The sequence below is a fragment of the Cricetulus griseus genome, chromosome 6 (assembly GCF_003668045.3).
Source record: "Cricetulus griseus strain 17A/GY chromosome 6, alternate assembly CriGri-PICRH-1.0, whole genome shotgun sequence".
Lineage (NCBI taxonomy): Eukaryota > Metazoa > Chordata > Mammalia > Rodentia > Cricetidae > Cricetulus > Cricetulus griseus.
In genome coordinates, this window is record NC_048599.1 from 509,055 (window position 1) to 523,529 (window position 14,475).

At 50.0% G+C, this 14,475-nt stretch overlaps 2 protein-coding genes across 3 annotated transcripts; both read right to left on the reverse strand.

Annotated features, from left to right (window-relative positions):
• Positions 1-7,569: 7,569 nt before the first annotated feature.
• Positions 7,570-10,518, reverse strand: Slc2a4rg (SLC2A4 regulator). The gene is made up of 4 exons (XM_027419970.2): positions 10,310-10,518; positions 9,534-9,715; positions 8,948-9,397; positions 7,570-8,190 (listed from the first exon to the last, which is right to left on the reverse strand). Exons 2-4 carry the CDS (start codon positions 9,701-9,703, stop codon positions 8,094-8,096), a joined length of 717 nt encoding a protein of 238 aa, XP_027275771.2. The 5' UTR covers positions 9,704-9,715; positions 10,310-10,518; the 3' UTR covers positions 7,570-8,093.
• Lime1 (Lck interacting transmembrane adaptor 1) lies at positions 9,729-14,331 on the reverse strand. Of its 2 annotated transcripts, none has more exons than XM_027419959.2 (5): positions 12,960-14,331; positions 12,730-12,787; positions 12,572-12,659; positions 12,113-12,474; positions 9,729-10,460 (listed from the first exon to the last, which is right to left on the reverse strand). In XM_027419959.2, exons 1-5 carry the CDS (start codon positions 13,217-13,219, stop codon positions 10,356-10,358), a joined length of 873 nt encoding a protein of 290 aa, XP_027275760.1. In that variant the 5' UTR covers positions 13,220-14,331; the 3' UTR covers positions 9,729-10,355. The 2 variants fall into 2 exon arrangements, with proteins under 2 accessions (XP_027275760.1, XP_027275759.1); XM_027419958.2 differs by lacking the exon at positions 9,729-10,460 and adding an exon at positions 11,654-12,015.
• Positions 14,332-14,475: the final 144 nt, after the last annotated feature.

Consider the following 14,475-nt stretch of genomic DNA (forward strand, 5'->3'; position numbering starts at 1 on the left):
GGCAGCATATGCAGGAAGGAGGGGAGCCTAGCATCTGGGGAAGCTTCCAGCCAAGGAAACCTACTCTAGAGTGCTGACCTGAGAACAGGTCACCTGTGTATGGCCGGGGGCTGCCTGGCCAGGGACAGCTGTGGTCTCCCCTGGGTTCCTCCATCCTCCAGTTTTGAGAGTCAGATCTGAGATAGAAGGAGGCACAATGGAGCTAGCCAGGCTGAGAATGCCTGTGGGTATACCACAAATCCACTTACCTTGTCCTAGCGCATCTTCAGGAGGGCAGTTCTGCATAGGCCAACTTTTTGCAGAGTACACTGGTTCCTATGCACACTTAGTCAGGCTCAAGCCTCCCGGGTCCCCTCCAGGAGTTCCAGGCTTTTGTGTTCTGTACTTTCAAGGCTTCTCTACTGAGTGCTGTACTGCGTCTTCCTGCCAAGTACTACAATGGGCAGGATACTGCTGCTCTTCCTCCCTGGCTGCCACGTCTCCTCTGCAGACCCTGATTGCTAATTTCTGCTCTGTCCTTGTATTTCAGTTGAGAGGTCAGGACAGGAGTTTCCCCTTTTCATTGGAAGCAAGGTACATAGCGGCCAGGCTAGGGTTCAACTCCTTTGCCCTGCTGTCAGGCTCCAGTCACCTACCATCTCATGGTACTCCATGCTGACCCCTCTCCCTCTGCTCCTCACTTGTGGGCCCCATGCTTCCCAACCCACCAAGATAGACTGGCCTTCCTGGAAGGCAGATTCCACTTGGAGCTTCTAGCCACAGCTGTGTATGGGCTCCCTGTCCTGTGCACACAGGAGAGTGAAGAATAAGGTTGTAGCGTACGCTAAAGGATGAATCAGTCCGTGATGGTAAGATTTCTTTATTCAAGAAAGCACCAGGGTAAAACACAGGCCAGAGCGAGGTTACAGGAACTCAACAAGCGCAGCCAGAAAAAGAGGGCCAGGGTCCCCACGTGCAGCCCTTAAGAAGCTCCCTTACATCACCCCAGCTTTCCTTCACCACGCCATTATGGGCGAGTCCCGGGTCCACCTGGTACCTGTCCCAGGACTATTGGGCGGGGCTAGGGTGTCTCCCTACAATTCCCCGTTTAGTCTAAAAGAGGATTAAAGCTTAATAGTGTAAAATATCCAAAACTAACAATCATAAAGGTGAAATACAAGAAGATACAATAATCTGCTATGACACATCCTATGTCTATTCCAGCTAAGTCTTAAAGTCATGTGGAAAAGGTGTCTAACTTGAACACCTCCTTCCAATCCAACTCTAAACAATAAGAAGGTCATTCTTAACTAGGCTTACTCTACCCTAATAAACAATAATGGGGAACGGGGGCGTAGCATCTTCTAGGTTACTTCCTGCTGAAATGGGACGATGGTAGTCATGTGGGGGTCCTGTGGAAAAAAAATGCTAGTACAGGGAAAGTCTCTAGTGAGTTATATCTAGTCCATGTTAGATGAGATTTGTTTGATTGAAGATCTACATTGAAATCCTCAACTTGATTGAAGTCATTACTCGAGGTTCTGGTTGGAGTGTCAGTCAAAACGGAGTGAGTTGAGTCCAGTGCAGTCGGGGAGGTGTAGTCCAATTCTTTTTCCGGAGCATGTAGGGATTGCTGTCAGGCTGGTTCTTGTTGGCTGTATGGGACTCAAACATAAGTGTCATCAGAGAAATGTTCGCTTGTTCATGTATGTGTACCGGGAAAGGCAAACCTTGACGAACAAAGATTATGAGAGGCCTTGAAAGAAAGAGCCAAGAAAAGACAAAGATAGTCCTCTTATTCTTCATTTATTCTGTATTACAGCAATTGGCTTCTTGATATAACACAGAAACTTTTAAATGTTGTTAAATAACATGCTTGGATTTTAGAGTAGGAAAGCCAAATCCAACTCTAAATCCCACATCAATTTAATTGAATAGGGACTAGGAAATGAAGAGACATAGAGTTATTTGAGAGACAGCTGTAAATTTTACCGTATGGCACGTTCCTTTTGTTTGATGGTTATAGCTACGTTCTTTCCTTAAGTATCCACACATGTAGTGTCCTTTGACTTCTGGAGGAGGGTTCCTCAGTAAATACCTGTCAGTCATCCTTGTTGAGGAGGTTGTCTTCCTCAACTCGAATCTTGATCAATTTTGATGGTATCCAAAGATTTTCTTCTCCTGTGGAGACAAATGCAAAACCCCTACCCCAACATAACACATGTCCAGGTTTCCATACCGAGGTCAGCACATCTTTGAAATACACTGGTTGGTTCAGTTCAGCAGTTTTTTCCGTAGTCCAGTGTCTTTCCGCAGCTGTTTGTCCACTGTCATTGGCATTAAGAAAGTTTAGCGTTAATAAAGCATTATGCAATCTATGTTTGGGGGGTTTCGACTTACCAGCTTGCCTATGGAGCATCTCCTTAAGTGTCCTGTTAGACCTTTCAACAACTGCTTGTCCTGTAGGGTTGTGTGGTATACCTGTGACATGCTTAATGTTATAATATTTGAAGAACTGTTCCATTTTTGTGGAGACATATGCTGGAGCATTGTCAGTTTTTATTTGTGCAGGTATACCCATAGCTGCCATCACCTCTAGCGGGTGTGTAATAACGAAATCAGCTTTTTCAGAGTTGAGAGCAGTAGCCCATTGGAAACCTGAGAATGTGTCAATGGTATGATGCACATATTTCAAATTTCCAAATTCTGTAAAGTGAAAGACATCCATTTGCCAGATCTCATTCCCCCGAAGGCCTTTAGGATTACATCCTGCTGGCAGCGGAGTTTGGTTATAAAAGGAACAAGTAGGACAGTTTCTCACTATCTCCTTGACTTGTTGCCAAGTGATGGAGAAGTCCTTTTTCAAACCTTTGCTATTTACATGATGCTTTTTATGAAATTCTGAGGCTTCTAGCACAGTGTCAATCAATAAATGATCGATCTCGTCATTGCCTTGTGCCAGTGGGCCTGGTAGACCTGTATGGGATCTGATATGCGTAATGTACAGTGGGTTACTTCTGTTTCTGATTGTTTCCTGTAACTGCAAGAACAACGAGGTTAGTTCAGTATTATCAGGGACGAATTCTGCAGTCTCTATGTGTAAGAAGACTCTCTCTGCATATTGGGAATCAGTAACTATATTAAGAGGTACTGTAAAATCCATAAGCACCATGAGAATTGCATATAATTCTGCTTTCTGTACAGATGTATATGGACTTTGAACTACTTTACTTACCTCACCTGCTTTATAACCAGCCTTACCTGTTTTGTTAGCATCAGTGTAGAAAGTAAGAACTCCAGAAATGGGAGTTTGTCTTATAATGCATGGAAGAATCCAAACTGTCTTTTTTATGAATTTAATTCTTTCGGTTTTGGGATAGTTGTTACTAATTGTTCCCAAAAAATCGGTGAGAGCTATCTGCCAATATTCATTATCCTTCCATAAGGAGGAAATTTCATCATTAGTTAAAGGTACTATAATCTCTGAGCAGTGTTGTCTTTCTTAGCTCTGTATCACCTGGGCTGCCAGGCCAGCTCCTCTGCCTGTACAGGGCTAATGGCCACTGGGCTCCTCCAGAGCTGCTCTAGGGATCTGATAGGAGCCTCTCAGCCTGCCCTGCAGGCAAGTTTATAGGAAGGGTATTTAAGGCACAGGGAGTAATATGACCAAGTGAGAAATTTACCTACACACCATTGAGTGGGAGTACCTGGATATGGATATGTTGGGACTGGCCCAGTTTGTGGCCTGGGGTCATGACACTGTTTACCCTGGTGCTTATAGCATCTCCTTAGGACAGGATGATTTGCTGCCTCTGTAGATATTGCCCACATTGGCTCCAGATAGATGTGTTACCTCCTTTCCCCGACAGAGACTGTCCCTCCTGGCCTAGTAAAGCTTGTGCTCCTCACCCCAATACTTCACCCCTCCACTAACTGTTCTGTCCTTCCAGGTCCACAGCAAGGACAAGAAGTACGTGTGCAAGGTGTGCAGCCGTGTGTTCATGTCTGCAGCCAGTGTGGGCATTAAGCATGGTTCTCGCCGCCACGGTGTATGTGCAGACTGTGCTGGCCGGGGTGTGGGCACGTCACTGGACCATGGTGGAGGCGGTGAGGGCTCCCCTGAGGCACTGTTTGCTGGTGAAGGGCCATACCTGGAAGACCCAGATGATCCACGAGGGGAAGGTGAGGAGGAGCTAGGTGAGGATGAGGACGAGGATGTGGCCAAATGGAAGGACGACGTGGGCTTGACACCTGAGGACGCACTGCTGGGAGATGACAAGGATGATGAAGACTCTCCACAAGGGCCCCGAAGCCCCTCTGGGGAGCCCGATAAAGACTTTGCCTGGATCTCCTAGGGGCTTTGCCCTGGTGGGAAGGGTGGGTGTGTCTTAGTGGGTCTTTACTTAACCCAGGAACAGGGCCATGCTGAATCTTTGAAGCTCTTCTTCCTACAGGCCCTTCTGTGCTATAACCCTCCCCCCTTGCAGAAACTGGCTAAGAAATTGGTGTGACTCCAGTGACTGGGGGCACTAGGACCGAACACAAAGTGAGGGGTACAGTGTGGGTTTGGGAAAAGGGAGAATGCCTACTCCCACCTGTCCAGGTATTAATGGAGTCCCCAGCAGGTGTGTCTAGAAGTATGGGCAGGACTGCACCAAGGCCTGGGCATGCTTCCTCAGGTATCAAAGGAGCCCTTTGCTGTGAACCTGGCTAGGAATGCAAGATGACTCAGTGGCCAGGTCAGGGTCAGCAGTAGTTAGGGTCATGAGGGCAATCCTCCAGCTCACAGGTCTGAGTAGATGTTGAGTTTTGCGTAAATACAAACTGCTCCATCCACAGCATTGCTCAATCTTCGTCCATCCCCATCCTCCGGCAGTCAGGTTATGGGCCACGGCCCTGTCACTTTGTCCTCTTGGTTCCTGCTGCTTGGTGGCAGCTGGTAGAACCTGGTGGGCATAAAGCCCTGCAACCCTCTTACCTCCAGGCTTTGGTGCTTAACACAAAATGGCTGCAGATGCCTCTCTGGAAGCCCTAGGCTCCAGGTGCTATCTCTGTTGGAAGCAGCTACCCAACCGGCAGGCCAAAGAGGAAGAAGGCTCTCTTCAAGAAGAGACCTGTGGCTGGATGCTTTCCCCTTTCAGGCCCACAGGGTTGAATTGCAAGGGCCACGGCTCTTCATTGTGTGTGCACTTTCTTGGAGAACCCCATTGTGCACCCTGAGTTCTGCCTGCACCCTTGCTGACCCCTCCTTGGACCAGATAGAGCTCAAGCTCCTGCCTTTGTTGCTGCTAACACTGGAGGTTGGTGTTCCTAGTTGCAGTGTGCTGCTGATGCCTCCCTGCCTAGGAACCAAATTTTAAAGAAGTCAGAGACATTTTCAGGTGGTTACTACAGGTTACTTTATTTTGAATTGTTTTCTCACTTGACAGGACTCGAGTGGTTTTATTTAACTCTTCATCAAGTCCTCTTCTTGTATTTCTAAAGGCTCTCACACTTGTTCTGTGAAAAGTATAGGCTTCATTTCCATGGCTCTGAGCCTAGAGAGGCAGATGTCCACTTAACCTGCAGGGTAGACATAAATGCTGCAGCCTGCCTTTTCTTGGGGCCATTTCTGACAAACTATCAAGACATTCCATCCCTCACCCACCTCATCTCCCAAAGGCCCACTGCAATGGTGTTCAGTGAGCACTCTGGTGAGGTGCTGATGGACTAACCCCCACCCTGTTGCAAGGGCTCATCAGGGTTAGGGCTAATTAGAGAATTTTGGTTTTCCTTTCTAAAACACTAAGTTAAATGGCTTTTAGGCTCTTTTTTTTTTTTTAATGGCACATCTGTTCTAAGTAAGAGGAAGCCCCATAAAACTGTAATTTAGGTCCTAATGGTTATACAGAGCATATGTCACCTGGTGACATTCCCCAAGTACCAGCTGCCTGAGCTCCAGAAGGGTGCAAGGCTGGCCCTACAGAAGGAAGGAATCACAGCTTTTATCATTTTAAACAAAAGTCAAGAGGAACAGAGCCTATACAGAGTGTAGGAGCTGTTGTCTGAAAGCCCCTATACTCACTTTCCTCTCCCTGTGAGGCATACTGGTTCTGGAGTACATTTCTGTCCAGCAGGGCAACATAACTAGACCCCCTTTTACCAACAAACTTTTAGGTTGAGACCGTCTAGCCTTGCCAGGCCCCTTGAGGGCTCTCGGACTTAGTACCTTTCTCCCTCTTTTAAAATGCCTTTTCTAAACACTTTTCTTATAAAATGTATTTGGAAACTAGACCTTTGCTACCACTGTCTCTGGGTTTTTGTATCAGTCCCTACTTCTCAGGCTGTCCTGCCCAGGACCCAGGACCCAGGACCCCAGACCCCTGACCCACCTCCCAAGGCACCCTCTGCCTCCACTCTCAGGGTGTCTTGCTCTGACTGGCCCCCCTTCCAGACTGCCTTTGCTGGCCTTTCTGGGGTTCCCTGTTGGCACACAGGGCACTTCCTTAAAACCAGTACTGTACCAGAAAACTGAGGGTCCCATTTCTGGTCCCACCACCTTCCAAGTGTTTGCCATGTGGCAGGCTTTGTTCTGGCTCAGTTTCCAATTGGAAAGTGGAATTCTAGAGATCCAGATGAACACATCCGTCTCAGGAGGCATGGAGGGAAAAAATGTATGTATTGAAACTTTTTGTTTTTTTGTTTTTATGTGACTTTTTTTTAATTCAATGTTCAAACTAATAAATATTTTTTTATGAAGAAAATGTGTAGATTACATTTCACATTTCGTATTTTTTGTGCGTGTGTCGGTATTTTGGTGTTTGTAACACCAAAGTGGAAAATATAGTCCATGGGGTGGGTGTTGTTAGGGTTGAAGTGGGAAAAATGATATGTTTTTTTATGGATCTCTGGATCCTGAACAATTTGCATATTTGAACTCTGAGTTTGGGGGAACAGGACACTGCTAGGACTTGACAGGGACCTAACTCAAAAGACACAGCTATGCTTCCAATTTTGCACATCTTCCTTTAAAAACAAGACAAAACCTGAGAAAATGCAAAACTGGAACTTTTTGCAATATTATAAAAGATAATCTTACTTTGGCTCATTCTATGACATGTACAACTCCTAAGAAAGCCATACTTAATGGTGGTATTATTTTTTAGATCTTGTGTTTTGTATGTGGCTCTTTTAGAATCACTTGTAGTGAGGGTGTTGTGTGTGTGCTTTTCTTAAATATTTATTTTTTTCAACATGCTTTCAATCTGTCAACAAAAAGTTAAAAAAAAAAAAAGGCAGTGTTTGAAGATTGTTGATTTTTTTCCCCCTGGGGATAATCTATATTATATTGACTTTATATTAATTATTATAAACCTGTGTTTGTACTGAAGATGTGTTTAATATTTGCAGAAGGTTTGTCATAATCAGTTGGTGAGGTTCACAGCTCTGTTGACCTGCTTCTATATATCCACAGACAAGTAAAGATTACCTTCTCTATAGTGGTTCTTGCGATTTCTTGTCTGCCTAGGTGTGCTCCAGGTTGCCTGTGGGTTTTCTTTCTGTGATGGGATTAGTGTAGACATTCTTGCAAAGCAATCACTTTAAATAAAATGGGAACTTGCTGCTGTGTGCGGATGCCTCCTGTGTGGTTTCAAACAGTGCCCTTCCTTGGACCTCAACCTGAATGGAGGGAGCCGCTTTATCGTCCATTTCCTATTACCCTCCTAGCTTCATTGCCTCCCCAGGGAAGTAACACTGGTTTCTGGAAAACTAAACAAACAATCAACCCCCACAGGTTTTAATTTTTCTCCCAGACACAAAACACCTGAGCTTCATTAACATGGTAAAATGTCAGCCCCAGGGGGACCTGGAACCACTACCTTAAATGTGGGCAGGAGAATACTCTCCCTGACACCCCAGAGCCCACTGACATCTTTGACAAGGGAGGCAGGCTGACCCTGGGACCAAAAGGACAACATGACTTTTGGCTTTAGTGCAAAAGGCTGGTTTCTTCCAAGGCATTTTCAGTAGTCAGTCATTCCTCCACCTCTAGGAGTCCAGGTTTGCTGTAGCTTCAGGCTGGGAGTGGGAAAAAGGCCAGGCAGCAGTAAAGGATGGGCTGAGGCCAGGAACTGCTAGCAGGCTTTTGTCCAGCAGCAGGCTTTGCGCCACAGGTCCCTGTGATCCATGCCATACGCTTGCCAGCACTTCTTGGCATCACCCTGGAGCTTCCTGGAGGGGACATGCAGGGAGCATGGAGAATTGTCAGCTAAGACCTTTCCACCTAGTACAAGCCCAGTCCCTCAACCTACACATATCTTAGGTTGACCCCAAACTTGGCAGGAGGGCTGGGCTGTGGCTCCAGGTGGATGGGGGCCAAGCAGCTCTGGAAGGAACCACAACTTCGGTGCTGTTTCTATCTAGAGTATTCTGAGACCTGCCCCCAATCTCCATATGTGGCCTCACTTTACTGGTAGGCTTGGTTACTGTGGCATACCTGTGACACAGCTGAAGGGCTAAGCTTGGGAGGTGGAAACAAAGTTAGGGGCTATAGCAGGTTGGGAAGAACTGGAGGCTCCAGTAGCTCTGGGAGCCCCACATGAGGAATGATGAGTGGCATGGAAACTGTAGGAGACACTGGGGTCAGGCTGGACAACCTATCAGTCAACATGTCCATACCAATATCCAGCTCTGTGTAGAAGTCCTCCCCATCACTCTCTCTGGCTCTGCTGTCTCCTGCCAAGAATAGAGAGGTGAGAGCTTAAGTTCTATCTAGGCCTGATCTCACCCTGACCAAGCCACCCAATCCCACCGCACCCCAGGTGCACCAGGTGGGTGTGTTTCTGCATCTCCAATGCTGTGCTCAGCACCTTCCCACCACTCTTCCACAGGCACTGGAACATGAATAGAGCTCTGGAGTGATAGTGGCCTAGGTCAACAGTAGCCACCCTGTCCAGCCCACCTCTGTAGGGGATTTCCCCACACTTACCTTCCTTTTTCTAGGGTGACTTCCTCAAACAAAAAGTGAGTTGCTTCAGGGGGCAGCAGGGATAACGGAGTGGATGGAGATGACTGGTGGCTGGCCAGGTCCCAGCCTGTTTCCACTGTTGCTGCTGCTGCTGCTGCTGTAGCTGGCTGAGAGATGAACCAGGGCCTCCTTCCAGAGCTCCAAGCCAGACTCTGCAGGGACACTCCATTCAGGAGCTTGGAAGGCTCAAGCTTCTTTGCAGAAATTGCTGCCTGCTGGCTCTCTCCAAGTCCCTGATTGTGAGTTGCCACCTGTTCAGGTGAGCCTTGTGGACTGGGGACAACTAAGAGAATTTGGCCGAGGAAAGGTAGGGGTGCTTGGCATGGCCAGGAAGCAGCATGGCCAGCAAAGTGGAGGTACTGTTTTGACCTCAGTGAGGGGCACTCAGGGTCCAGATGTCTCTTCATAGACCTTGAGGCAAGTTTAGAAGGTGACATGTTAGGTTTGGGGCACTGCTTGCCCCATAGAGGCTTGGTGGCTTCAGTATTCTGGAATAACAGAAGTTCTGGACCCTGCCCATACTTGAGCATAAGTTTCTGATTCTCACCTGGGCTTAACGTTGCATCTGGGTCTCCCAGATAAAGGGGTGGTGGGGGTAGATAGGCTTGTAAGGGCTGCAGCAGCCATGACCTCTTCTAGCTGGGCTTTTCCTGGGGGTAGTCTTGAGATGAGGTCAGGGCTCAATAAGTGCTCTAAGCCCCTCCCCTGGTCCAGCATACAGTTGCAGGCCTGCAGTGTGGGCATCAGGCTGCGTCCAAGTTCTGGATAGGAGGTCTGGTCCCACCCCCATCTCTGGTTGCAGAGCTGAAAATCCAGGAACCATAGAGCAGGATGGGGATCCACAAAAGCCTGAGTTCTCAATAAACTGTGCTTTGTTCCACAAGGGTTCCTTCAGACCCTGGTGCTGAGCAGAGGTCTGAAAGCCCACTATAAGGGGCGAGGCCAGCAATGGCTCAGCCCTTCCCGCCATCACACATTAACCACGGATGTGAGATAGCAACTGTGGGCCAAGTGCCAGGTCTAGGACGGTAGAGCAGCAAGCCTGTGGCAGAGGTCAGGGAGACTGTGCTCTAAGTACAGGCAAGTCCCCAGGCCCTAGGGGGCTGCATGGTCAGACCCTGCTGCATGGTCAGGAGTATAGGGCTGGCAAGTGGGGAAGTGGAAGCCAGGGACCCATAGAGTCCTAGATAGCCAGGTTCAGACTCTGACTGGTTCTCCACCGAAGCCTTCAAAGGATGATATCTGTGCCAGCATCTACCACTCCAGCACATACTGGCACACGTATATACACTCCTAGTCTTGGGGCATTAGTCTCTACCTCACCTTCTTACTGCCACTGTGGTATGCACAGAAGTCATTGGGAGCCGTGCTAAGGCTCCAGTCTTGGTTCCCTGAGGCTCCTGGGTCCACAGCCTGAGGTTCTTGTGACTCTGAGAACTCCAAGCATGCATGGCTGCCACCTATACAAGGGCCCCTGAAAATGGGTGGGAGTGGGGTCTCCGTGGAGGAGTTGGCCTGGGGACCCCAGACTCCACCTCAAATCTACTTGGTGCCCAATTCCCACACCAGATACAGCGTGTTGTGTGGCCCACATGGCCTCGCCCTAATCCTGCCCCGTGTTTTCGGTGGCGGGAAGCATCTGCTTGGCCTCTCTGCTTCACTAGACCCGACTCACGGCCACGCCCAAACACACGCCCCAACACATGCACACACAGGACGACACAGCACTCCCAGATGTGATGACCAAAGTTTACGCAGCCCGATGCCGTCTTTGCAGGGAAAGAAACTTGGGCAGTGCCCCTGCCCACCGGTACCTGTGGAGGCGTGGGCACTATAACCAGTGTGGCGCTCCAACTCAGGCCCTCCGCACTCAGGCACTAGTCGTGATCTGCCTCCCACTAGGATCTGGGGAGGCTACAAACACTTCAGAGTGGGGCGGGTGACTTTCGCAGACTGGACCCAGTTCTGGGCCTCCATGGTCATCCAGAAGCCTTTTATAGAAGTAAGGCTAGACTCTCTTGATTGGGCCCCAGGCTGGGGCCAGGCCGGTCGACACCCACTCAGGATCTGGCCAGAAGTTGCCTGACTATACCCCCTATGCGTTCTGCTCCAGTGCGCACGTCCATTGGCTGACACATGGCAAACACCCCAAGTGGTTCACACCTTGCCCTGCCCCGCTCAAATTTGGGCTAGTGCAGGGGCCGCTCAACTACTCCAGCTGACAGCCTCCACTCTGAGCACCCTGCAGCTGGAGGGCTGCTTCTGCACCCCCTAACCCCCTAACCCCCACCCCACTCGGTGCAAGGTGAGCTGGGAAGAGGTTGCACCTTCTTGGCTGGCCTCCTAGTCGCAGATTCTTTAATGCCAGACTGTCTACGTCCACCTACTTATGTAACCTCAAGGGTTGGTGGCAGAGGCTCCTGGAGGATGAGGGCCCAGATCCCACTCTCCCAACTGACCATGCTGTCCCAGACCCTCCAGCCTGGGAAACCACCACAGCAAAAGGCTTGTTTGCCTTTTTTCTCCTGGCCTACTCTGACTTCTGAATCTGACAACCAGGTCACGGCCTCAGGGGCCAGGGACCAGGTATGAGGGAACTCTCATGAAGATCAGAAAGGGAAATCTATAACCTTTCCAGCCTTTAAAAAAAGCAACTGAGAGCCAACATTATGTGACAGAGGTTTAATTAGGCCACAAGGTCTGGACCTGAAACTTGTACTGTCAGCTGTGGGTTAGAAGAAGGATCTGCAATCAACCCTGCAGAAGCCTGGGCATCCTTACTAAGTCAGCGCATGTTAATAAACAGGATGTGAAGCCTCCAGTGTTCAGGGGCCCACCTCCCTGATGCTCTCATATACATTTTCTAAGGGATCTTGGTTGACATCTTGGCCCCTGAGAGTGATGGCCTCATATTCCACATCACTCCCAAGGGCCAGAATTGCTCTCCCACCCTGGGGGTCCGGCTCATCTGTGACAGGTCTTGGGTCTCTCCTTTTAGGCTTGCAGACCCTGGAGTACAGGAGATCCATCTGGGGAGAGGAAGCAAACCCAGGGAGGGCTTGGCATTGTCCTCTGAAAAGGGTGGGCTCAGTTCCGTCTACCTTACCCTACCCAGGCTCACTTTACCTGAGGAGCTGGGATCATCTTGGTCTTCTGCTGTGATTCTTGGTAGCCCTGTTCTGTCTCTTTGTGCTTCTGGATGCAGGCATACTCAGCCCCAGGCCCAAGCTTCGCACAGCTAATGGTCAGCTGTGTTCCAGCCCACACCATAGGGCTAGCAGCCAGGCTGGCCCTGGGAATTGCAGCCAACCCCACATTGGAGTAAGTGGCCTCAGGGCTAGTAGAAGATGCAGTTGCAGGGGCAGCAGGAGGGGCCCTGGGCAGCTGCCGAGATGAGAAGGCAGAGGGGGTTACCTGAGACCTGGTGCTGCCCCTGGATGCCTCCAGCCAGTGTGGGTGCAGGAAATCCATGCTAGCAGGCCGTGGGGCTACGGATAAGATCAAGGCAGAGGTCACCGAGGGGCTAAAGCAACAGGACTGGCCCCAGTGGGCCAGCCCTACATTAATGGCCTCCCAGGAGCTCACCTATGCTACAGCGTGTGCCTTGGTGAAGCTCGTGCAATCTGGTGTCAGACTTGCTGAGGGAGCAGAGGTGGGTCTGTCTCAGCAGTGACTAGGGGCAAGGAAGACTGGTTGATGCCCTGCTATTCCTGCCCTGACCCCAGGGACAGTCTGGCACTCACCATTTCCACTGGTATCAAACTGCCCTGCAGCCCAGTTTGTTGCCTTTGAGCCCGCTTCCTGGGGGCAAGAGTGCCGTTAGTCCAGTAGGCAGAGGAAGGCGCGGGGTGATCAGAAATGCTGGCCCAGGCTCAGTGTAGAGGCACATGCAGAACCCTCATACGGACTTCTCTGTTGTGACTTCTGACTCTGAGCCATGAATGGTGAGGGCAGACAGAACCCAGGCACATACCTGTGACAGGCTGTGCACAGTGCCCACAGCCAGAGGAGCAGGGAGAAGCACCCCAGGAACAAGAGGGCTAGTGGGGCTGAAGGCACTGGTGGCCTCATCTTGTAAAAGCAGAAAAGGGGACCTGGGGACAGAAGAGATGAGCGCTGGGGGCTGACTGAGGGACCAGTGCACACCTGCAGCTCTATTTGCAGATCTTGCCCAGATGGTGGGTTCTTCCTCCCTGGTTGACTCAGCACACCGGAAACCCCCAGGCCTTTCATATGTGCCCTGCCCCACAGGCACCTACTTTTTCTTCTCTGGCTAGGGTTCCTGGTAAAAGGGTGAGGCCCTGCCTACTCCTTTAGTTACCAGGAATGGCTATGGGGATGGAAGAGCATGGCCAGGGCAGCTATGACCTGAACAAGGCTATACTGTAGCTCAAACCCATTACCTGGGGGAATCCCTGACATCACTCTGACTTTGAGCCACAGACCACAGATCACACCTCCAGCCACCACTGCCCAGGAGTGACCCCTTGTGTCAGGTGATGTTCTTAGACTACTCCCTACAGAAGCTAAGAGGTGGGAGTGGGGAGGATCACTGAACAGGAGTACTGTTATGAAGGCAAAGTATCCCCACCCTACTCCTCCCTTCCCAGGATCCCTGCTTTTCCTGGAGTTGGCCTTGGAAAAGCTGATTAGGGGCTCACCCAAGAGGTGAGCAAAATGAGGGTAGACAGCCTTCTGGGGTGAGGACCTGTCTGTTCAAGCTTGGGGTATAGACATCTTACACACAGGGGTCCAAGTTGACTGACGTGGCTACAGCCAAGTCTCAACGGCCTGATCAGGCAGGGCCTGTCCCTCCCAGACCCCAGGGCATGGAGAGGCTTGGGGACTGGCCCAGGATGGAGGAAAGGGCAGGCACTTACCAAGGCCACAAGGAGTTGCTGCTTGGCCCTGTCAGCCAGGAAGGTCTTTGTGGGCTGTTGGTGAGCTCCTCACCTCATTTCCTGTGTATCTCAGAGCACCTCCCAGCAGCCGCATAGCTCTTGCGCAGTTGCTCCCAGTCTCCGCTCACCGCCTCACATCTCATCATGGTTATTTGCCATCAATAGGCAATTACCACAAAACTAACACAAAACTCCACCCCAATGTGGCAGATACTCATGAATGAGGTGGACAGAGCAGGTCAACTGGATGGATTATCAGTGGCAACTGAAAACCAGAAATGAACCCCAAACTCACTTGAGTCAGGCCTGCCTGCTTTCATCACTGATGGAGTTCCCAACAGTGTTTCTATTTCATATACCCTACCTGCTTATGAGTACTGGGCACTGAAGAGCTACCCTAAGATCTTACCCACTTGGTCAGAGAAGGGAGAAGAGGGAAGATGCTCCTTTTTTGGACTCTTGGGCCTTGAACAGAGGCAGTGGCCTCATTTGGGACCTTCCCACCCCCAGTCCACCTGTCTGTCGCAAGGACCTACACAGATCCATTTGTCCCCAGAGATCCTGAAGACAGTTGAGTCTCCAGTGAGA